The 25,290-nt window shown below is 44.5% G+C and overlaps 2 protein-coding genes across 8 annotated transcripts in view; one reads left to right on the forward strand and one right to left on the reverse strand.

The window, feature by feature from the left end:
• GOLIM4 (golgi integral membrane protein 4) overlaps window positions 1-3,039 on the reverse strand; it is a 28,415-nt gene extending 25,376 nt beyond the window's left edge. Inside the window, exon 1 of one of the 2 annotated variants that reach the window (XM_021395549.1) lies at window positions 2,664-3,039. In XM_021395549.1, the coding sequence (XP_021251224.1) occupies window positions 2,664-2,850 (187 nt within the window). In that variant the 5' untranslated portion in view covers window positions 2,851-3,039. The remainder of the gene's footprint in view (window positions 1-2,663) is intronic. The other variant, XM_021395550.1, reaches the window with a different exon arrangement.
• The window catches only part of LOC110398154 (multiple epidermal growth factor-like domains protein 6), a 189,206-nt gene continuing 167,166 nt past the window's right edge, over window positions 3,251-25,290 (forward strand). For 4 of the 6 annotated variants that reach the window (XM_021395540.1, XM_021395545.1, XM_021395543.1 and 1 more), the window contains exons 1-2: window positions 3,253-3,724; window positions 12,241-12,405. In XM_021395540.1, coding sequence (XP_021251215.1) covers window positions 12,248-12,405 — 158 coding nt within the window. In that variant the 5' untranslated portion in view covers window positions 3,253-3,724; window positions 12,241-12,247. Of the gene's footprint in view, window positions 3,725-12,240; window positions 12,406-25,290 lie in introns of all 6 variants that reach the window. The other 2 variants (XR_002438213.1, XM_021395542.1) reach the window with 2 other exon arrangements.

Genomic DNA, 25,290 nt, shown 5'->3' on the forward strand with positions numbered 1-25,290 from the left:
ATCACCCAGAAGAGAGCAGAAAGCACTGAGGAATCAGCCATTGTGAGTACACCCACTCTTTCCCTCCTGGCAATGCTATGTAAGTGAACCAGCCCTTCTAGCTGCTTCCCATTTAAAAGATTTCAGCGCTCCCGGCACATTTCAAGACTCAGCGTTATCTCAGAGAAACCGATTATGTCACATGGAAGAGATAAGTAGTGCCGCTTTAGTAATAACACAATTTTCATAAAAGAATAAATCCCCCCCCAAAAAATCTCTCTTGCGTTGCAAAGGACAGCAAAGAGATGTGGCCTAGGTATTTGTTTTTGTTTGGCAGCAGAAACGCTGTTGATTTAAAATCCAGGCTGTTCAAAAGTTCAAAGTGCAGTCAGATGCTGCACCTGCAAACACAAGGTTTTCTGTTAGCACGTCCTGTTGCTTTCCCGTCTCTGTTTAGAACAAATTCCCTCGTGTCGCTCCATATGAAAGAGTTTAACAGAGTGGGAAAGGTTCAGAAATAGTTTGGGGTTTTATGTATCACCAGTTAGCACGGTGTTTGTGAATCTCCGAGTCAACTGGGCATAGCCCCCGAGTCCTCCAGCAAAAACACTGACGCTGACAGACATTCATCCAGAGAGCATCATACAAAAGCTACAGGGAATGGAAGGGAAAAAAAAGTTTATCTCATAGCTCTAGCTTTTCAGAGCTTCCTCCGGCATACACCTAAGTGTTTAGGCATATAGCTTCCACTCAGTAGTAGTTGGAGATCAGGAATCTAATGCTCGCTGCTGCATTTAACGTGTGCAGGGCTCTCAGCCTCACCCTCTGGTATTTGTGTTACCCGCCGCCACAATTCAGGACAATTTTTATGAATCGGTTTTATTTTTTTAAATCCTCTTTCCCATTGCGTGCTATGAATTCATCACTAGTATTTTGTCTTTTCAAAGCTTACTGCTCCCATATTAGGCGCTGCTAAAAAGTCCTGTGTAATTAACTTGACACCTTGCATGGATCCTGGAACAATTGAAAGTGATTTCACTGATCATCAAATGTATTAATATTTTCAGATTCTTGTCCACATTTTACATTTCTCACGGACGCACTGAAGCGAGAGAGCAATTATGTGAAATGCAGCATTGCTGCAGCTTGTAGTTGCCTGCTTCTTCCATGAACTTGCTGGGATAGCCCACGGTACTTAGACAATGTTTCAAAAGGGAAAAGTTGGAACTAACAATCTGCACTCAGCCTATCTGGTCAAAAAGACCACCCCTGTTTGCACAGTTTGTTGCACGCTCTTCTTTGGCATGGCCAGAGCAACAGAGGAAGCTAACTTGTTGAATTTTAACCTGAGAACAAGATGTTCCTGTTTCCTCTTCAACTACTGTTGGCAGATAGACAGAATAGCAAAAGCAGCCTTTTAGCCCTCTGCCACATACCCATCTCCAGCCAAACATGTGCACCTCGGTGGCAGCTAAAATGAGAAGTATTGTCAATTTTTTTTCCTGCTAAGAGTGTTCCTGCTTGAAATTGAAAGACAAAGTAATGGAGGTCTCAGGTCACTCACAGCTAAATATATTCAAGCTACAAATCGTTACAGGATTATTCTATTAGACTCTTAATTCTGCTATCTCTGTATAAAACCTATACGCTCCTAGGCATGCTTTTATATCTGCTCCTGCACTGACAAGCCTGGTTGAAGATCACCCTGAAGTTCAGTAGCGTTACAGTTGTTAGAGCAGTTCATTTGTACTGTTTTACACAGTTTTGAGGAAAAAAATCCTAAAGCTTTCTGAAAGTTGGCTCTGGACTTTGTATATGTTGGTCTGATAACCTCGCACTTCACAATTAGACAGGTGCTGAGGTCCTGCACCCCTGAGAGTGCTCTTGCTTCACATATATATTTGCTTCTTTGCACGTAATTCCTGCGTGTCAGTGATCAGCAGCTTTTCATCAAGTACCCAAAGCCCACAACTGGTGCATCCTTTAACTGAGCTACATAAGAACTTGTAGTTATGCAGCAGCTTTAAGCCAAGAAACTCAAGGTTGTTTCAACCATTGTCCAAATAACTTATTCAAGTTTTACACTCAACCCCCCCCCCCCTTTTTTTTTTCCTGCAGAGAGCAATTTATTACAATATTCCTCACTCTGTTGGAGCTATTTCGACGTTACCGGTCCTCCTGCAACTACAGCTTTGCGCTTCTGCAGCTGAACAGTCGGTAGGCACCACAGAACAGGTACAGCTGGGACAGCACAGAGGCACTGGGGGTGTTCTGTATTGCTGAGCAGCAGCTTGCCTGCCTTTTCCACTCGTACCAAGAACTTCAGCGTGATGCACATGCCTTCAGGATTCAGAGGCACTCTATTAAATGCATGGGAGTGAGGGACACCTGGATGCTTTCCAGCGCGACCTGCTGAGGAACCTGCTTTAGCACAGGGGTTAGACTTGATGATCCCCATGTCTCCTCCAACCCCTACGATTCTGAGAATATCTGAGCTTTCTGACCCCGCTGGAGCTGGGTCTCCCCCGAAGCCGGGCAGCAAAACCCCACAGCGTGGCAGGGAGAGGAGGGAGGGAAGCTCCTCAGGAGCAAAACTCTGCTGCAAGTGGTGGGACAGCAGGAAGCCAGGCTTCCACGGAGAAGGGGGATGCGTGCAAACCTCGGCTGTATGCGGGCAGCAGTACCTTGTAGCTGGGCCGAGAGGGACTCCTGGTGCTGCTGGTACTTGAGCGCCGTGGCCTCAGCCTTCCGCAGCTGGCTCTGCAGTTCGTAGTACAGCATCGCCCCGTAGATGAAGCCGAACACCACAGTCAGCAGCACGAGGGTCTGGAAAATCCGCTTCTGCTTTCGGGAGCACATCCCGTTGCCCATGTCCCCGGGGGGGAGTCCCGGCGCTCCCGCCCCTCACGGCTCAGCGGCGGGAGGTGGCGGGCGGCGGCGACGAGGCGGAGACATCGGCGGCCCCGGGCCCGAGCCGAGGGTTGGGGGGAGGCGGAGAGCGGCCGGCCGAGCGCCTCAGCCCCGGGGCACCGCCGCGACGCCCCGGGCGGCTTCGTGCAGCCTGCGGGCCCCGCGCCTCCAGGCGGAGCCGGCCCGCATGCTGCGGCGCCCGGGCAGCGGGAGGGGGCGGCTCCCGGCGCTGGCTGCGGGGCGAGGGGCGGCTCCCTGCTCCTGCTCGCCTCGGGCGGCCCCACCGGCCCGACCCGGCCCCGCCACCACCTGAGAGGAACAAAGGAAACTTCCCCTGCCCCGCACTTACGTGTCACCTCCGCTCCACCGCGGCTCCCCGCCGCGGGATCCCTGAAGGAAGTCCCGCTCCGGGCGCGGCCTCATTGGGCCCAACCGCGGGGCTCTCCCCTCCCTTCGGAGAGGCAGCGCCGGAGCGCATTGGGCGCACGCGGTGTCCGTCCGGCCCCGCCGGGCGCTCCGCTTCCCTCCGCCCGCCCCTCCGCTCCCGGAGCCGGGCAGCGCCTCACTGGGCGGGGCGGCCGACGCCCTGGTAGGGAGTGACAAGGTGGAAGGATGAAGGAACCCATTTGTCCGCCTTGCCGTGCGCTGGCTGCCCTCGCCAGTTCGGGCTGCACTGGGCCCACCCATGGCCTTCAGCTCCTCCAGGGATGGAGGTGTGCTGCGTTGTGTGGCCTCGGCCTTTCCCTTCTCCCAGAGTCGAGCTCAGGCCGCTGCTGAGTGCGTGGCGCGGCTGTGTGAGCGCAGCGTTCCCCAGAGCCACTTCATGCGTCTAAAGGTGAGACAGACCTTACAGCACCTATCCTCGACCAGCGTGATTCCACAGCTGGCAACACTGGAGTTCTCTCTGCCGTTGTATTTTGTTACAAATTAAGAATAAACACCCTGCTCACCTCAGGCTAAACTGGTAATAATAATAAGCAAAATATCAAAGACGTACTCCAAAGTTTCTAAACATATCCAGCTCATTGATCGGTGTTTCTCACGGGAATAATTCTGGCCTTAAAAGAAAACAACGTGAAAGTGGTTTAAACATTTGTTATTCAAATATCCTACATATGCCAATAATTAATAGCAGTCGGTACCATAAGCTGGTGTGACTTCTGCTGAAACGTATTTCACGTTTTTATTTGTTGCCTTTTAATGGAATGGAATGCCTTGCTTTCCTAATAAGAAGATTGAGGGTTGAAGTGTTCAAACTTGTGAGTTCGGCAACTAGGGAGTAATTGTAAATGCTTTGAAATAGTGATACTTAAAAAAAAAAAAAAAATCATTTTCTTTTCCCTTGCCTTTAGGAAGCTCTTTGAAAGTCTCCAAGTTACGTGTTGAAACTTTCGTTCAAAACCAGGAGTGTTTCGAATTGACTCATTTTCATTAAATATCCATTACTTCCTCAAATTAGTCACAGTAGGCTTCATGGTATCACCCAGAATGCAGCTCCCCTTCCTCTCCCAGAGGCCTTCAGAGGCATCCTGCACACTGCTGCCTTGCCAGAGCCATTGGGATGAGATACGTGGAATGAGACAGTTCTTTATTTTTGGCCTGAGACTGAAATCGCTGAAGGTGATTTATGCTGCAGTACTGCAGTTCTTCGAACTGTTAAACTTGGGTGTTCACTTGTTGCCTACATTACCTTTTATAGAACCAGGCTGCGCCTTTAGTTTTGATGACTTTGTGCCGAAGGACAATTAATTGGCTATCCAGCAACTACATCTGCATGCAGTGGTCGCTTTTCGTTATCGTTATGGTTTATACCCATTGAATAGACATCATAAATTCAAGAGGACACTCAATTAACATTGTTATTTAAAACCTATTCCAAATACATTTAATTGATTATGTGGTAAATCAAATTTATCTGCTTCTGGAAATTGGCAATATCATTAACAAGTGCTGTGGAAAAAAAAAAGAAATGAGTGTCTCTCTGCTTTTTTCTAATCAAATATTACCTACATTCAGTAATAGCTGTGATACATCTCATCTTCAGCTCATGTAAATTGTGATTCTTCATGAGCAAACCAATTAATTAAAATGAAGAATTTATTGGGTGCCTGGGACCATTATGTGAAGCTATTAGGCGAATCTGAATTGGAAATCCCAAAATAGAAAGGTTTGGACTTGAAAGAGGCTGTAATACATTAAAATAAAATTACATTAGTTGCTAGGAGAGGATTGTTACTTTGACTAATTGCTGAGTAAGTTACTGATACAATCAAGGAAAGAGGGTGTCTGGGTGATTTCTGAGCCATATTGTACCACAAGAAGCCTGCTCAGAGTGTGCAGCAAGGAATTCACGGGGAGACGTTTATATACACTTTTTTTTCTCATTTTTAGCCTGGTTTCCTAAGCAAATGAGGTTTATGCAGTCAAACCATATGCCCATTTCTCCCTTGTAGGGACAAGCAGTTGGCCAACTCATTGGCCAATATCAGATAGATTTAACTGGAACAGAAAACATTGAGCAAAATTAAGTTCCTACAAGTTTTGAGACATTAGAGGAGGAATATGTAAAGAATAGCCCCATAAGTTCCCTAAGAGAAGGAGAGACAACGTGCTCAGACTCAGTTGGAGAACGGAGGATCTATATGGAGGAGAGACTTCCTATCTCTTTGGAACATGGGTTCTCACTGCCAGCCACAAGGCATGGGAAGCTCAAGAAGGTTGGCCATAAGAGAACTGCACGTTTTTCTCCTGTCCATTTCCTTTTATTGTTTCCCACTTACTGTAATTCTCTCGTGCTGTCTGGCACTGTTTCGCTGTCGCTTTTACTAAGCTTCATTTCTTGATTATTTTGTATCTAGGGATACCATTTTCCTAATAAAAAACGATCACTGAAGAATGGTGGGTTTTTCCTGAATGACCCAGCAAACACAGAAATGAAATAGATCAGGCAGCAGGTCTTTATTTATTTGTTTTTAATGAATTGGGGATCTAACGTTACACAAATGTACAGTGAAGGTTGTCCTATACAACTCACGGCCCAACCATTTAGTTGCCAAAATTTAAGGAATGTACTGGCAGGGCATATGTCATTACCTCTCCAGCTACAAAGCACATTCCAGCTGCAGATGTTTAGGCAAGAATGACCTTTTTGTCCTACGGCTGAAGCACGCTAATGCATAAAAAGATTGTTTGACTGTTTTAACACTCAGCGTCCCTTATTAGTTGCCAGGAGCTGAAGAAATAAAAAGGCTGGGCTTCAAGAGGTGGTTGCTTCTGGTATAATCGAGCTTACCCTTGCGTGAGGTCACAGTTTGTGACATTAGGGGAAGTCACCAAAACCAAGCTTTTGTGTCTGCCTGTGTCTGAGTGTCTGCCTCAGTAACCTGTTGAACTCTGTTGGCTGAAGAGCTGATCTGAGATGAGGACAAGGGGGGGGGGCTGTGTTTTAATATAGGAAGTGCTATGCCATTTAATATGCAAAAAATCCAACATTAAGTATCCCAAACTGGACACCCAGTTTTGACGTTTGTTTTCTGGTGCCTCGGTTCTCACTGTACAATAGCTGAAGGCTGACTGTAGGGAAACGTGTGAATTTGAGTCAGCAATCCCCAGGAAACTCTCCTTGTACCACGGTATGCCCTTATGTCCCATTATTCTCAAGATGACTGCTGCCATAAAAACTGTACAATAGTGATAGCTTAAAATAAATATTAGGACTCCAAATCAGTTAAATACCGTTCGTTAAATCACTGATTGACTTTAGGCAACGGTCAGATCATCCTCCTTGTAAGAAACCTGCAGTTGGAAAACCCTGCATTCCTGAGGGCTGGCATTTTCCTCAAGGAAAATAGTCATATTTGAGCGGTGCTGGTAATGTGAATGTTTGTACGGTTGAAGGGATGATGTTTTAGTTATTAGGCACTGTCTGACAGCATGTTATTTGCATAGCTCCGAGGCAGGGATCTTTGTGTGTTTCGGTTCCGTCGTGTTTACACTGCAAATCAATCTGAACCACTAAGTGAAATGCAAACAATGATAACGCTCGGTCTGACTCATGCAGGTGGATGTGTTGTGCAGTGAGAGCAGCTGCACACAAAGGATGCACTGTGCTGCCAGCGAGCTGTGAGCAGGCAGGAAGAATTTCTTAGAGGAGCACCATGTAAGGAGAACCAGTCTGGCCCAGCAGCCTGGTGGTTTTCCTGTGTGGTAGCGTTTGGTAGCGTGGGGAATCCTGCTTCCTATCTGAATGATTCCGAGAGAGGAATGGGCTTCCCTATTCTACTATTTCATAGATAGCAGGTGGACGCCGTGTTCTATGAGCTAGAGGAAAATGCTGAACCTGGGAACACTGACTACAGACATTGGTCTTTTTCTGATGCACGGAGTGATCCCCAGTGATGACGTTTTCCTGGTGCATTTCCCATTGGGCTGGCCAGACTGGGAGCCACGGCAGATGGAGGAGTAAATAGCTCAGTGAATTTTGAATTTTTCCATCCCCTGTTTTTTTCCAGTCTTGTCAGATGAATCTGGTTTCTTTCACCATCTTTTGGGTTTCCAGCACCTGAATAAAAGCCAGAGTCTGATATCCTACAGCTGGGAAACAGTCTGACCTTGCAGGAAAGAGAAATCTTCGGCACTGCGAGATAAGGACAGTGAGTGATGAACTAATGCACGTTCACTGACATTTGTATCCGTGATGTCTTTGCGATTTTTTAAGGATCTGAAATGGCACTTGTAAGAAGAGTTTGGAGAGAACTGTTTATTTTCGAGAGTTAATTCAAGGAGAGAAAACAAGCACTCAGGAATTTATCTGTAAAGTCGGAAGAAATGTAGATAAAGAACTAAAGTGCAGTCAGCACTGTATCAGCTGTGTTCACAGGAGTGCCATTTCCGTTAGTGATATTATCTTGGCCTCCCAGGCTCAGAAATAGAAAGCTTTTCTATGAAGCATGGCACAAGAGTTCCCTGCAGCATGGCACTGCTGTCCCTGTGGCACCTCACTGACTCCATGGGTAGGTGTTCCAGTGCTGCTGGGGAGCTCAGGAACAACGGCTGCAATCTGTGGGTGGGTTTGTGTTTTCTGGTCATGTCACTTTGGGTTATCTGTAGTCCGTTTTATAACCTGTATTTGTGAGCTTTCTGTTAAGATGCCGCATAGATTCAGCAAGAGGTGCACCGAGCAACATGGATGTAGCATGACTTATTAACAGCACTACCTGCAAGCTGCGCCTTCAGATCCTCAGCCATTCCCGTGTTCTCAAGCCCTTTTTCTTGAGATTTTGCAGATTCTGCACCCTCCCCACTCCCAAAGGAAAAAAGAAAAAGAAGAAAGCTGTGTGCATTTTCCAGAACCGAGGACTGATTCACTGAGCTGCCCTGAATTCCAAGGGCCTTGGTTGGCTCTTGTTTGCAATGAAATTCCTTACCCAGCCTTTCCGTTTCTAAACGCATTCTCAACAACAAACAAACAAACGAAAACAGCCCCAAAAGAAAAAAAAAAAAAGCCCAAACAAATAACCAACAACGACTACACCAGCATTTCATGAGCTTATTTTATTTGCATTGGCTAAGGTCGAGTTTAAGATGCACTAGCAGCGATTTCCATCAATTAAAGAAAATCGCCTTTCCTAAGCATGCTTCATCCCAGGGCTTTCTACCCCCAGCTTCAAGGAGTTCTCTTCAGGGCGTTTTGTGCAGAACTCTCCCTCCCCACATTTCTCAGGAGGTGGATGCCTGCTGGCAGCTCCCAGTCACTGCCACATCAGCTTTCCTTGCAGCTTTCCTTGCAGCTCTCCTTGCAGCTTTCCTTGCAGCTCTCCTTGCAGCTCTCCTTGCAGCTCTCCTAGCAGCTCTCCTTGCAGCTCTCCCTGCCTGCCCAGCTGCAGTGAAATAGCAATTCCCACTGAGGCTGTGTTTACTTTGCATACACACATATGTGAGGCTGACAAAGCAAGGGAGAGAACCTTTCATATGAGGATGGTCCTGACAGAAGTAATTAACAGTTACGCCAGGAAGGTTCTTGAATTGGTGTAGAAAAGACATCAGAAATTGATGTTTCTGTCTGCGAAAGAGTATAGCTTGCCTTTTGGCTCGGCTTCATGCAGCACTGTAAGCTCGGGAAAAAAAAAAAAGATCCCAGGAACCGTTTGGTTTTGCTGTGATTAATCCCGATGAGCTCAGTGTTTGGAAATGCTGCATTAAAAAAAAAAAAAAAAGAAAGAAAGAAAAAAAGGAGATAAAACCTGGAGCAAAGCAAGGGAAACGCACAGCGTGTGGAGAGGGGAATGTCAGAGAGTCGGTGCCACCTAGTGGGTGCTGCGGGAGGGCCAGCACAAAGCAGGCTGCTGCTTTACTCCCCAAAAAGCCAGGCCCTGGGATTAGGAAATCACTGATGAGGGTGTAGGAGCACAGCAGCATCAATAAGTCAGGGAGGGTGCAAGGAGAAGGAGCAGCCGGTGGGACGTGAGGGTGACAAAAGGAAGTCAGTGAAATCCCTGCTCAGGCACTGCAGAGCTCTCTGCGTGTGCGTGATTTATTCATCATCATCTTCATCATCATCTGCACTGTAAGTGCTGGGAGCCAATGGAGCTTGTAATGTTTTGCAAGCATTCACGCAGCACATTTGCACTGTGGATAAAGAAGTGCTATGGCTGCTAATAAGAACCTTTATATGGAAGTGTTGCATTATAAGTAACAAGCCTTTAGATTAAAATCTACTCGTTGGTGTTATCAGCCTTCCTTGTGACCCGGCCATGATGACGGACAGGTTCTAAGAAGCACCAACTCCAGCTCAGCGTGTGACTTCTTTTTATTTTATTACTTTTTGATTTAATTTGGTTCCCTCGGGCAATGAGGATGCTGCCATCAGCCGAGGGTGCTGTGTTTGTGTGCTGCTGTCTGTCAAGCCTTGCCGTTCCTTGGCTGGCTCAAGCAAGCTTATCAGAGGATGCTGGCCCCAGATGTTACGTTCCTGAAGGTTTCGTGCCAAGAGGTGGCTGGGTAGAGGGGGGAGAGCAGGGAGAGAGAAAAGCTGAAATGTCATATCAAGTAGTGTCTAACCACATGGAAAAATCCTTTTTCCTCCCCACCTATTGAGCCCTTATTGTGAGGAGGGTTTGCCTCGTGGGCAATTTGCTTTGCACCCATACAAATCAAAGCTGCGTTTACCCGAAGGGAGTAAGAGATACAGCTGCTGACTGGGTCTGATCTCTGCTGGCAGTCCACCCGTTTCAGCACGTACCCCAAATCCCTGCAGTGTCAGGTATGCTTGGAAACCCGATTCCCTGTTGTTTCTCTTTAGATATTTTGTGCTTTTTGGAGCCTTACTTGTGCTCACTTGCTAGGGGGGCATGAGAATTGATAAGGGTAGCTGTACATGCAAGTTGATTTCAGCATGTTGTAACTATTACTCTTCCAAAGGAATCTCCTCTTCAAACTGAGCCCCACAGAAGTTCCCATATTTAAACATAGCAACCGTAAAGAGCTTGGATTCCTGTTTTGGCTGTTCTTCTTACATATTGCATGATTGAAGAAAAAGCCTAAACATATAGGGAGGAAGTGACACAGACACGTTGCTTATGATGAGGGCACTAAGCAAATGGAAAACAGAAAGCAGAAATTTGGCAGAAGCTGCAGGAAGATTAAAGTACATCTGGAGTAGAGCTCTTTTGCTCCAAGGGGTTAAAGAACCCAAATGACTGAAAATCAAAATACATTATTGAATATTTTAGCTATTGAATACCAACGATGAAGGGAGTTTATTCCTCTTCTCAGAGGAGAAGCGTACTACGTGATGAATATGATGCATACAAGACAAAGGCTGGAATGCCTGCAGACAGTTTTGTCAATTGACATACTGGTTCTGTTAGGTTCACCATCAGATTATTGAATGTCGTATACTTCAGATTTCACTTCTACTTTCTTCTGATTTCACAATTTAATATGTGATCCCTTTGTTTTTCCTTCTCTTATAACCTAATGGATGACTAACGCCGATATGCAGCGATAAAACTTCCTGCTGGAGTCAATCCTGAGAATCTCTAGTAATTTTATTGTCAGTCTGGACTCACACCAACGCTACAGTGGGGATTTTTTTCTTATCATCTTTATTTCCACAATAAAAGTAAGAGGCCCCAGCTGAAATGCAACAGCCAAGCTGTGTTTTGGAGCAGTCTGAAGTGCAGAGCTGGACCTGTAACATGCCGCCTGAATCTTTTTCTAATTAAAACACACTTGGTCTACTGTTACAGAGCTGAGGAGCTTTTGAAGTCAGATGCTCGTTTTTCACTTTTGCAGGGTATTTTGAGGGAAGAGGGATGTCTGTGCTTTGGGGCATGTAAAGGAAGTTGGAGAAGTAGGGGATAACAATCATAGACTGGATCCCGTTGCAAGTTTCTTACCCATTCCGGAGCTGCTCACCCTGAAACATGGAGTTTTTGCTGCATTTATCACAATGCTATTTGGAGCATTTCAGAATGGGCTTTCTGAACTTTCCCAGTCTTCCCTTTTTGCTTTGTACCTGCTGTGTCTGTTAGGGCTCTGTTCATGTGTTCCAGAACAAATACTGAAACTTGTTCAAGAAGTTTTATATGATTTCCTGAAGACGTACGGGATTAGTAAGGATTGCCCACCGTCTTTATCTATCACTTACAGCCAAACATGCAAACATTTGTCTATAAATATCAGAGACGCTCAGGCTGGTCTGAAACAAAGCAGGATTTTGTTTTCATGGAAAGTGAATGTGCGCGTTTTCTGAGTGGGAATCACAGAGTCATCGAATCGTAGAATGGTTTGGGTTGGGTATCTGTGATATTGTGGTTCCACAGCTAGTTTGGAGAGGCTGGATAGTACTCCATAACTCAACTTTTTGGGAAAACAGTTGTCCCAGAAGAAAATAATTTGTTTAAATGTGATGGTTGTGCTATTAACTGCCTTTTCAGGCAAACCCTCTGTTGATAACAGTGATCCAGAACTCACATCGAAGCCATCTGTCCTGTCAGCATGCCGGTGAATGGAAACCTCTGTATGCAAATCAATGGCACCCATGACTTTGTGCTTGTGAGAAATGGGTTCACTTTATGACGAGACAAGAAGCATTCAGTGTAGCAGAGTCGTGTAAAACATTGAAAAGGAACCGTATATTTGTCCGCCAATTTTAACACCTTGTAATGAGAATATATGGCGACAGAAATATTTCCTCTGAGTGAAGTGCTGACACGTTCTGGCTCCCAATTAGCATAGCACAGTTGTACCTGCTATTAGGTTGGTTTGTTGTCGTGATGGGTTGGTTGCTTTAACACTACTCGGATGGGGTTTAAATGTTAATTTTCACATCGTATTTATTCGTTGCAGTGCACGGATGGCGCCGATGTGTGGATTTCTCAGCAAAGGCAGAGCATCCCTGCTCACTGTGAAAGAAGCTGCTCTTCTTCATTACACAAAGTGCTTCTCTCTGGTTGATGTGAGGTTTTCGGAGAGGTCCTGCTTCCTGCCATCCAGGCCTCAGAGCTGGAGCCGGTACGAGATTCCTCCTTCCTCCCCTCCTTCTTGTTAGGCAGACTTAGATCTTTAACTATGAACATTTAAAATGTATGTTCTATTTACCCTCTATGAATCCTCGACGGCAACAGCACGTGTCCTGATCCAATTTGCTGCCAAGTAGAATATCATCCTAAGGGACAAGCAGGCAGACTTCTGCAAACCCCATTGTGTGTGGCTATTCTCTCAATGGTGTTTCAGACCCGGGGGGCTTGGGAGTCATTCCTGAGGGGTACGGGAGGAGCAGGAGCAGCACGGATGTCCTCCTGTCTCAGAACCTTGTTCTGAGAGAAAGGGCAGCTCGGTAACCTCGGTGCTGAGGGTGCTGTCGGCTTCCAGCCTCTGTCCACCAGATGGCACCAAGTTACTGATGCTTGTGAAACCCTCCGCCTTTATCCCGGCTGGGATGGGCTCTGCCGTGCTTCTGACTCGAGTGGTTGAACTGAGCGAGGTGTGACTTGGCTTCATCCCGGTCTCTCTTTTCTCTGACGGTACTAAGTCCTTCGAGAGCAGAAGCAGTCTGATTTTGTTTCGTGCAATGAAAAGTTTTCCTTTGCTCCTCCGTCAGGAGGTGGAAATAAAGCCCCAGCACACAAAGTTCCTGAAAACAAAAGTTCTCTAAGGAAACGCATGTCTTCCACGGGGATACGTGAAGGTGCTGGGACCTATAGGAGTCTTCTGGTTGTTTGCATCTTTGTGAGAGGCTCTTTCTGCCTATCCACGAAGCCAGTGCCCTCATCCACCCACCCCTGGCTCCCTTGCTCTCTTGTGTGTCTCAGGCTTGCTATGGAGCAGAATGGGTTCCGTTCACTGCAAGATGCTGTAATGTTAGTGCTTTCATTCTGTCGGAAAGTATTCATTTCTAACAGCTTCAGTCAAAATTCTCGTTTCGAAATCTCATCTGGTTTCTATTGGCTTAAAGTGACTTGTACATTTGGAGATGGATTAACTGGTCACCAAGGCGTGCTGTTCTCAGAGTGTGACCGTTTGGTACGCACATAAGTGAAGCAGGACTTTTGTCTGTTGTGATCTCGCTATCTGCACTGGGCAGATTCTGGCATTTTATACATGGGCAGTGTGACTGAAGGTGTTAGCTACCCAAACCAACAGCATTTCATGCCCCGCAAAGTAGTGAATACTCTATTGACACTCTTCTTCCACGTGACTTGAGAGTAGGTTCTGTTTAAGAGAAGAAAAATGAGTTGTAAAGTATTATCTCAGAGCTCTTCTTCCCAGGCGTTATTTATTTACACTGTAAAGATTTTATCTCTCACTATGTATTTTTTCTCAGCTGAGCTCGTCTGTGTGGGTATTTCTAGACGTTAATATAATGGAAACAGCACTTGACTTGACTTCCATGATTTTTATTGATATTTTTTCCCCTGTCTATAAGATTCAGGAAACTTTCATAGAACATTAAGGCAGCCTTTGCCAGAAGGTTGTGCAGCGTTTCAAGACTACCAGGATGATCACTCTAAAGCAGTGCCAAGTGCAATGCTAACAGCGCGTGCTTATTACCTTGGAGTTGCAGGGGAAGCAAGTGATGGAGTGCTAGTACACAGCTGGTGGAAGCTGGGCTGTGTCTCTGGCAAGCCTTCCATCCTGCCCCTCAGCTCTTCATCTTCTTTTCACTGACCTCCTATCCTTAGCGTGTGGCTGAGTTGCCTGTTTTCAGTGCAGACTTGATTCACGCAGCCCCAAGTCTGCACTGCAAGCGAAGCACTTTGGTTTTATGTTACCTCATTATTTTCCTTCATGGCACACCGTGACACAGGAGTGTTTTTGCAAAGCTTAATTGAAACCAACAGGTAATTGTCTGACCTGCACTAGTTAGAACTGACCTAGGAGGTATCGCTTTAGTATACTTGGACTGCCTGTTTGGCTTGCACACAAATATTTACAGCAAATTGGTTTTAAACCTATTGTAAGAGGGCTGCTGTGGCACGACGAGATTATTCATTTCTCAGAATTTCACCCTTTAAAATCCAGGTTTTACTTCACGAATAAAATTGCATCGGTTCATTTCTGCTGAACAGAAATTTTACTACCGCGCCGTCCCGCATTGACCAGAATTGCTCCAACTGGGGTGGGAAGTGGAATTCTTTGCACACACGGACCCTGCAGGGCAGCTCCAAGCAGGGGCTTTGCTCACCCTCTTCTCTCAGGAACAGCTTTTAAGGGAAATGTTTATGAAGGAAAAATCCCACTAATTTTAACTGCATCGAAAACATATTTTCCTTCTCAATGGACATCTGTTGTGCTAAAGAGAAAATAGGGCTTAGAAAATACTGATGACTCTGTAGCTCCATATTATTTTCTCTGTTTGTACATTCTCGGAACAGACCATATTTGTCAAAAGTTTTGCTAAGCATTAGTAAGTGTTGATGTAAGTACAATATGCTGAAATGCGTTTGTAGAAAACACATAATAATTCATAGAAATATAAGCAAAAGACAGAGCATCCACAGCAAGCTGGAGTTCACGGTGCTGGAAGGGAACTCTTAATTGTTAGAAGAAATTATAAATGCTCCTGGACTGTAACTTCTGCCATTTATTTCTCATCTCTAAACTCATTGACGGCGCTTTATGGGCAACTAAAAGCAGATCAGCGAAGACACGAGGAATGTGTTGAACAAGGTCAAGAACGTTTGAAGGCAGCAATTTCTTCCCTTGATGATGTAAAGCATAGACATTTCAGCACCTCCGTAAAGGTCAGGATGATTCAGGGTCATCCTTTAAAGTGCTAGCCTTAAAAGAACCATAAACACAGAACGGCCCAGAGCTTTCTGGTGCTCAACCGCTTTATAGCTGATTACTCCAGAATGAGCGCGGGTCGGCAGCAATCATAAAAAGCCCTGCTGGCTTTACACCTAAAGGCACGAAAACTTTACGACGGGTTTTTTGAATACCCATTTTCTCTGAATGCTGCAAACGTGCCAGAAAAGCTCTGCGCATCACGGCAGTTTCTTCGGTGTCCCGCAGTTAAAGATGGGCTGGACTGGGCCGTGGTGGCCTTTCCTACAGCCTCAGCAGGTGCTGAGCGCAGTCCCCTTTTCTGGAAGGTGACACCGTGAGCATTTTGTTGTTAAATTTTTGTTGTGTTCAGGTAATCCATGCTCCCGAAGTAGGTCGCATTTCTTTTGCGTGCTCTTTCTGCGGTGGAAATGTGGCTGTGTGCTGTCCGTGCTCCGTCCTAGACATGGCAGCAGGAGCAACAGAAAGCACTTCTAAAATGTTTAGATGAACCCCCAAATGCTACGGGAAAGATGCAGTGTTTGTGTGGTTGCACTGTGGTACATATACTTAAATTGAAGGATCCTGGGAGCAGGTTGGTCGGTGACGTGTGCCAAAGGTCTTTTATCTGCGTGGGTGCTTTGCTTTGTCAGCTCTGATTTACTCATCTGTGGATTCTGGAGCCCTACCTAAATATTAATGGGATGGCATCTGCCCCATAAGGCCGCAGTGCTAAAGCTGCAGTTTGCTCAGCAAAGCCGTTCTCCTCAGGGCTAAGATCGGATACATTCTTGGCATCCTCATCTGCCAAAGGCTTCATGGTTAGGAATTTGTTTTACATGGCTAAGGCTTATCAAACAAAATCATTGCACCAGGGAACGGGTGGAAACGTTCACGTTCTCTGAGGTTTGGAGTGACATATCACAGCAAAGAGTGATTTCTAGAGAGCGATAGTTAATTACGAGTTTATTTCCCATCGTTAGGCTATCCGAGTGCTCGCATGGCCTTCCTGAGTCACATCTCAGCTCATTATCTTGGGAAACAGACGCATTATTTCTGAAAGCCACCCAGTCAATAAATTAGCTTGGAAGAAATGATAGTCCCAAACACCTTTTCAATAGATTGCTGTCATGCTTGGTTCCTATCAAAGAGAAGCCTGAATTTTTGTGGTGACATATGGATTAACTGAGCCTTCCCTGCTGCGAGAAAACAAAAGACAATTGGTGATGCATGGAGCAAGCTGATCTTAAAAGAGAGACATCAACAAAGGAACATGACAGCATGAAAAGACAGAGTACAGTCTGCTGTCCACATTCACAAAGTCATTCTGCTGCTCCAGCATACCTCTATTGTCTATTTTTTTCCCTCAAAGTAGGTGACAATGTACCTTAACTCTATCCGCTCAACAAACCTGCATCTCAGACAGAAGTAAGAGATGTCAACTGGAGTTTCTTCTGGTTTTGCTCACACATTTATGCTCAGCATTGAGCTGCAGTCAGCTCGCCCAGTGTCAGCAAGGAATTGTTCTCCAAGTGCGGCTCCTGCCTTTGCTCTGCCTTTCATTTGTTCTTTCACATGTCTGAAACCATACCGAAACTTCAACGTGATACAACGGAACGAGCTGATCTGCGATGTTTTTATCTCATCACTAATTCATAACTATAGCCTTTTACCTGATGTGCTTGTATTCGTTGCATCAATGTTACTTAACTCTGCTGTATTTAAATAGCTCGCTCCGTACCATTTAATGTGACCTTGTAATTGCCAATTATATCTTTATGTTGCATCTCATTTCTGGATAGAATGCGGAGACACAAAGCAGCTGGTTCTCAGCTGGTGCAGGACGGTGGCTCTGCTGGATCGCATCATGTCTCTCACCAGACACTGGGGATCAGTGGCTTGTTGAATGGGGCAGGACTGGAAGCCACTGCTTGACAGCACAAGCAGCACAGAAATCCATGCTGGGCGCCTGCTGGGAGCGCAGCGCCATGAATTTTGGGCTTCCTGAAGTGACTTTTTAATTTCAGTTTAAATGAGTCTTGATCATTAGCTACTCTTCATGTTCAGGTGAACTGTATTTGTATGCTGGCGTTTACCCCTGAAGGATCTGAGATTTTTTGTTACGGTTTCTTCAGTAATAAATCGCATTTTCTTTTTCTTTTTCTTTTTTTTTTTTTTTTTGAGAAATAGACATTTTATTTCCCTTTAAAGTATCTCTCTTCTCTGAAATGCAAGATATCTGTGCGAAAAAAAATAACAGTCCATTGTAGAGATTTTGTCCTACTGATTGTTGCTTTTCAGTGTGATAATTTAATCCTCAAAGAACAGCTACTGGAGCTCTTTGTCCACTGTCCTCTTGCCATTGCTATCAATAGAAAGAGACTTTGAGGAAGAGAAACAATTAACTTCATTAAATCTTCTCCAGGCTGTCATCAGCACAGGACTAGAGGGCTTGACCCACCCCTCTCTGATTCCTGTTTTACTTTCCTAATTCCTCTGGTCTGTTTTGCTAGAAGTGAGTGCAGCAAGGGAGGCTGCACTGAGCTCCTGCTCAGTGCCCTGCACCTAACCATGGAATGCAGGAGCAGAAGGAGATTTGGATGACCTCCTCTTCCCTGCCCCTCAGTGCAAACCTCTGTCTTGAGCCCATGAGCTCTATGGCAGTGCGAGTCTCATGGCTTTCATATCTTCCATTCCAGCAGCTACAGTTTTCTGAGCACTGGCTAACAAATGGATCTAGCTAATTTGCTACAGGCTATACTTAAGCTCAAAGGGAGGAGAGATTTAGGATGCATTCTTGTCTTCTGCGTTTGTCTATTGGATAATTAGAATAGCCTCCTTATAGATAACAGCTGCCGTATGCTGAGTGTCCATTTCTTTTTAGTGCAGCAAGATTAGATGCTGCTTCTATTTCCAAGCAGCTAAACAGCCTAAGGTTAGTTGTCTGCTTTTACAACTCTTTTCATGACTTCTTTTAGGTCACCTATGAGCTCCGAGAACAAGAAAATAAACCCAAAGTCCCATTTTATATGTTGTACTAAGGGACATGGTTTAGTGGGGAAATAGTGGTGGGAGGTAGATAGTCAGACTGGATGATCTTGGATGTCTTTTCCAACCTTGGTGATGCTATGATTTTGTTTTAATACCTGAACCTGCACATTCTGAAGGTTCCTGTGCAGACTTTCAGCTAAGTGAAAGCAAGCCTTAAAATGAACAGAATATTTTATTCATTAAAAATATGCGTCTGAAGACTATCACTGTTGGCTCCTCACTTGAAAGAGAGGCAATAAATGCTATTTATATGCAAAGATTCTGGCTTAGGAATGCTCCAACAGCCAGGATAGCCAGTTCAGGAAACAAACACCATTCTCCCTGAGAATTAAAAGAAAATCTATGTGAAGAGAAATCACCTTCCAAGCTAGGTTTTAGCACATTGCTGTAATTTCTGGTATTGGGAGCAGCCTGGGGGCCAGCAACCCGGCACTACACACCCATAGTTAAGTGACCCAGGAGGAGCAGAAGAGCCACAGAGCCATCCCACTTTGTCCATATCATGTCTGGACCAAGCTCTGAATGTCAGCTGCGTACTGCCCGGGTTCAAGTTATCAGCTCTAATAAAAGCTAATTGATGTTAAGTGAATGTTGTCTACCATAACAGCTTTATGAAATTAAATGTTTCTCTTTTTTTGTATTTTCCTACCCAGAGTTCAGTACCAAAGTGGAAAAAATGCCATTGCAAAGAGTGACAGAGTAGGAGTGAGATTTTATTCCTTTGTAGGAAACGGTATCCAGGTCAAAAGTACATTCTGCAAGCGTTTAGATCCATGAAATCAGCTTTGCAATTGCTGATCAGCCAGAGTTTTCCCTGCATGCCTCATTGCTGGAGATGAAGGTCTTGTAAAGCAAATTTAGGAGGCAACTTAGCTGATGTTGCATGAAGATAGTATAGAACCTGCCTGCCTCTCCTGTTAACCCACCAGTGCTAACCTTGGTGGATGTGCTTTAACAGTCAATGTATGGTTTCAAGAGAAGTGTTTTAAAAATATAGCTGGGCCATGCTTTTGTTCAGCCTCCAAGTGTTTCTGTGTGATCTAAAGGACAAATATATTGCTCTCCTCCGAAGGGGAAACTTGATAGCATGCTGTGATGTGGGGGTCAGGTTGCCTTTTGTTGTTGTTATTTATATTAGCATAATGCTAAGAATCCCTAAGCAAGGTTCAGGATTCTGTTGCACCCAAACATAAGCCAAAAGATGATTCCCACTTTTAGAAACAAAAGGTTCATTTGTTGAAAGTCAGTAAAACTTGGTTAAGTTTCCAACCTCTGAAGCTGTTTCATGTAGCTGCTTACAGGAGAACCTCATTCTTAGCACATGAATTACTAGAAAAAAGATCATTGTGCTATTCTTGTACCTGAGGCTGCAACGCACCATGGTTATGGTGATAGGATTCTTAATTAAAAGGCTGAAAAACAGCCAGGAACACAGGACTGAAAGGCATCACCTGGTGACCAAATCCAGTTCCTCGTTATCACATCAAAACATATTTTAGAATTCATTTAATTAATTACAAAGTTCCACTGCGTAGCTCGCTTTTTTCCCTTGTTTTTCCTATTGCTTGCATTAGGAATCTACTCTAGACACGCTCCTGTTAAACACTTAAACATTCCTTCATAATTTCCTGCTTCAACATATGTGTATGGCTAGTTAGCCTGCCTTGTTCTTACGCCAGCAGTGTCTTTTTGCTTTGCCAACATTCTACTGCATCCCTGCTACTTACCCTGTCCCCCTCCCTTTGCAGAGAGCGGTCGCAGGAATCCATCTTTCTGCCCCAGCCTTCGTTCTGCTGGTCTGAACAAGCCTTGCTTTTGCTCATCTGAACAGATGCAATGATTTCCAGTTTCCTGGCTGCCTTTTCTGCTGTTCACCCCCTCCATACCTGCATCACATTCATACTCCCGAATAATCAAAAGTGTACCAGGCGCCTCAGAAGTTCTCCTGGTGGGATCAGCGTGTGTTTATTTCCACCTGGCACTGTATTTTAGCAGCACACCAAAGCTTTCCCGTGGCGTTCTGTGACTGTTGATTCCAATTCTTTGTGTGCCATAGCAAAGCTTGTTGTTAGCCCCAGGGTGTATCGCCTAACATCTTGTATTTTCTCATTTCATCCAGCCAGCCTCAAAGTCTTCTTGTTTTTCCAATGCAATATTCTTATTTTCATCAACAACATCTCTAAGTTTTTTCACCAGCAGACACAATGAGGCCATGCCTATTGCTTGTGCCATGGCACAGGCAGCACTGCTTTTCTTCCTAGCAGGCTCATCCCTGAGGGATTCACTGGTGAACATCCCATAACTACAGAGTTTTCTTCTGACCACCACTCACAATGACATTCTCCTTAGCTTTCCTGTAGGCTGCTTGAGGTCAAAGTAATGATGTTCCACATGCAAGAAATGCTTCACTCAAGCTGTACGGATTAGAGTTTGCATCCAAAAAGCAGTTGTAACAGAAGAACATTGATTTAGTTGGGCATGATTTTCCCTCATAACATTTCGGAATTTTATTCCTTTTCAATGAATATTTAATTATAGGATTCCCTCTGAAATAGCCCCCAGAAATTTCTGATTTTTAGACAAGTTTTGAGGTCGGAATTGCCTTTTCCTGCTTGTATCTAGCAGGATTTGTATCTATCCTGATTTATTGCTTTCTTGATACTCAAATTAGTAAAGAAGGTTTGATTTATAGTACTTTGTCCGCTCGGTGGTGATTTTGTTAGAGTGATGACTGCATTTTGGGCCCTTTACACGTTCTTCCGAAACACTGCTTCTGCAAGCCTTGGTAGCAATGCAGATTTCTCCAGCAGTCAGTAACAGGCACAGGCACTGCAGCTGGGAATCACGTTCCCACCCCGTTTGGTTGTGGTTGGGATGATGGCGGTGCGAGCTGCTAAGCTGCAGATAAACAGACGTGCAGGCACGTGTGAAATATTTGATTGCCACCTTCCTGCTGCAGCCCTGAGCTCGCTGCTTCAGGAAGCTTGGTCAGCGTAACTCCCGTGCTCGGAATGATTTTATTTCCATTTAGCAACAAATAGTGCTGATGCTAATATCTGTCTCCCATAAGATTTGAAAAAGAAAACTTATTAAACCGTTTTCAGTTCATCAACTCCCCATAGACGAGAATGTTAAAATCCTGCCTTGTAATATGTAAATACCGATATATATGTGCACAGCAATATCTGGCTAACTCAACGCATTAAAAGAGCTGCTCAAGGATACTTCAGATTTCTTGAGAATAAAGGAAAGAAAAACCTTTTTATGTACATGGCTGTCACAAAGAAGAGTCCTCTGTGCCTTTCATGTAGGAAAACAGAATCCCTCTATTGCTAACTTTCTTGAAAGTTCATTTATCTTTTCAAGAGATATGGGTTACTAACTTGATAGGGAAGTATGGAGGGATGCTTGCAAATATCCTGTGAGGGTTTCCCTTTCCTCACATCTTTAATCTCTTGCTAAAGTCACCTGAGTGGTGCTTAGCCTTTAGAGAATACGTGAAGGAATCTGAGTTTAACTCATCTTGATTAAAACAAACCCAGACAGGTTTTTAATTTTCTAGATCACGTGGATCATTCTTGTATGAGAAGGTGGAGGGGACCAGGAGGAGGGAAGGAGGGGAAAAATCTTCCCTTCTTATTAAAATATGAAGTTATCTGAATTTTAAATCACAATATATTCTAAGAAAACTGAGAATAAGGGTCAGCTCCTGCGGTTGCTGCTTATTCAAAATCCATCGTGCTGTCCTCAAGTGCTAATAGGAAAAGATAATCATGAAATATTTAAATGTTTTGTTCAGATTTCGAGTTCACGTTTCATAACTCCCACGAAATCCTCCTGATTCCTGTCCCTGGTCGGTAAATATACTGGTAGTAGATTCACCTTGGCAGGAAAAAGCACAGACAAGCCTTCGTGATGCCGTATATAAAGCATCTTTCAAAGGCAATAAAAACATGAAGAACGAGGGAAAAGCTCTCCTCTTTCATTTCACCCTTCCCTCTTCTTTCCCTCCAAGCCTCTACATTAATTAGCTGTCTGACTGATTACTCAGTCAAGGACTTAAGAGATCAATGGTGACAGTAGCCAAGCAGATAATTTAGAGGGAAAAATGGCCAAGTGCCGCGCTCACATCTCTCAGAATGAAGTGTGATCTAGTTGTGTCAGCAGAACAGAGAGGAAAGTTATGCACAGTTATACACAGAAACGCACTGTGGAGTTTCGATTCTTCTGTGACAAGTTGTGTGAAAGTGCATTCCTGGGATTTCATTAGCTCCTAATTGGAAGCAAACCAACAAAACTTGTATTCCTTTGAATTTTCAGTATTTTCGGTAGCAGCGATATGCTCAGCACTGTGTTAGACAAAGAAGAAAATGCAGACTTTCCAAGGAGCTCACATCTGAGATATGCGAGCAATTCCAAAGGGACGGGGAAACCCTGAGGAGAGCTCAACTTCTGAGCACTTTTTGTCTTTGATATATTTTGCAACTGCATTTTTGGTGATGCAGATTAAAGTTACTAGTCCCGACATCTGAAACCAAACTGCGAGGAGGCTGCCTACCCCAGAGGATAAATTAGAGCTCTTGAAGTATTAGCGCTGGTTAAGACTGTGGTTCACACACAGGAGTTGCTGCAGAGTTGTTACTGCCTGCTTTGTGGGGCTGAGTTCATCCCTCTGTGATCCCAGCACAGCCCCGACGCTGCTGAGCAGTGCTATGAGCTAACAAGAACTCATTAGGTGAAAGAAATCGATTTTATTACACATTTTAATTTTTTTTTTTTTTTTTGCATTTCTCTCTTGCAATCTTCTTAGAGAATAACGCTTGGAGATCTCCTACCCCTCGGATAGACCAAAAATAGTTGAAAATCAGGCAGTGCTGAGATGGGATGATCTCAGGGTGCTGGCTGTATTTCCTCACTTGATGAGCTTTTAAACACTCCTAGCACGAGTTCCCCAAATCTGATTTCCGCGAGCACACGGCACGCAGGTACCCTGCTGAATGTTGGAATGAGCTGCTGGTTCAGCTGTCCGCAGATTTGCGGGTGGGTAATAGGATGGGCGAAAGAAATTTAATTCGGTAAAGAATTGTTAAAAATTTATAAAACCGACGTCTTCTCCTAGACAACGCTTTGTAACGTTTGCGCTGCTCCGTGAAACAGTGCGTTGCTCTGAAGTGTCTGCACCCTGATTCTTTGTACTGAAATGCAGCTGGGATAGTTCTGCTGAGCCTCGGTTACATCTGGCTCTCACCTGTGTAGGTCAGGGAAGATGCAAGTCTCCCAGATGTGTGATCTTAATTTGAATGTGCTAAGCACGCTGGATCAGTCTCTCATTGGAGTGTCATTATTCCAAATCCAGAAATAGATAAAAGCACTCCCAGTTGTTATTGCCTGCCAACATAAAACATACTTCAGGATTACATGGTCAATAGTGAGCTCTTGCTGGGGTTTTGGTTAACTAATGTTAAAGCGAAAAGCTAAGAGATGGGGTCAGTGGCCTTTATATAAGTAATTGTGAACGTGGGTAACATTTTATTTTCTCCATCAGATGTAAGAGCTCCCTACAGAAATACATACTTGACTTGAATATCAATAGATTTCTACTTATTCTGTCAAGAAGAAATACTTCTTTTTAATATTTTCCCCCTTTTAGAGAGACTGCACCGGGGTCAGATTTTCTTTTTCCTCCCTCCCAGGCCTTCCTGCCCTCTCCTCAGCCCAAATCCTGAACATCAATGAGAGCACACGGTTCTGTTAGTCAGGGCAAATGGGAAAGCAGAGTTGCTGCCTGTTGGAAGGCTGGTATAGAGGAGATCACAGAGTCATGGAATGGCTTGGGTAGGAAGGGACCTTCAGGGTCATCTATTTCCAAGCCGCCATCCAGGCAGGATGGTGACTGCAAATTCACACCCAAACCAAAACTATCAGTAGGAATGTAGCAGGAATTTTGATTCTGGGTTAATGGACAGGGCTTGGAGGCTTCTATTAGCAGAAATTATCACTGTGCTAATGTACTTCAGGTAGCATTTCTTACAGTCGAACACGGAGTTATTCTCCTAGTTATCCATTCCCTGACAAGTAGTTATAACCAAAACTGTCTGTGAGCACTATTATCAGAAGCTTACTATTATGTGCTGTAGGGAAAAATATCGGGGAATGACGCAGTACCAGAAAGTTATTGTATGGTAAGACCTAGTGCAACACCAAGCATATATTTATGCACTGCTTTTACTTCCTGTTGAATAAAATAATTTGAACAGAATTTTCTTGCCTCACCCAACTGCTTTAGAAAATGTACCTCCGGAAGCAAGTCCATAATTACAATTATCAGTGCAGGCTAGGTCCTCAGTTACCACAAATTAGTGCTCTCCCATTCATTGCAATGGAAAAACACCAATTCATTGCAGCAGAGGAAGCTTCCAGTTGCCTTGGTACACTGCTTCACATCTTCGAGGGCATGAACAGACCTTCTTTAATTCAGTCTTGTACAGAACTTGCTCTGTTTGGCCAGAACAAATTTAAAAATGGACCAAGTCTAGCACTGTGTTCCTAAAAGTCTTCTAAATGACCTCGTAAGCAAAAAGGAATCCTTTAAATATATTCCATTGATGAATTAAATGTACAAAGCTGCCTTTGTTCTGTCAGGTGGTCTGGCTTTGTAGACCACCTCTGTTCTCTTCTTAAATTTCAGGTTAGCCATAGACTTACAAATATTGCTGTAACTCTAGCCTGGCTCTTACCGCTTGTTGTGGAGGAAGGAACTCCAGTGAGATATAGCACAGAAAGGAAATATTTACCTAAAACTGTTTATATCTGTAGAGCTGACTGTGAAACATGGAGAGAAAGAATCACAAACCATAGGGATCTTGAGGTTAAGAATATGAGTTGGAAATAAAACATTCCGCATTTTTTTCAATTAGTAAATCCTCAAAAAGGTTAAAGATCAATCAGCTGTTGTTTTGAGCAACACAGCAGTCAATACATTTCTTTGTTCGATGTTCTTTTGTCATTCTGGTCTGCCTTCCAGTTGGCACAATGAGGGGGCAGTCCCAGTCTAAGACTGTTGTAGCAAACTTCAGAAGT

This window comes from Numida meleagris, chromosome 4 (assembly GCF_002078875.1).
Source record: "Numida meleagris isolate 19003 breed g44 Domestic line chromosome 4, NumMel1.0, whole genome shotgun sequence".
NCBI lineage: Eukaryota > Metazoa > Chordata > Aves > Galliformes > Numididae > Numida > Numida meleagris.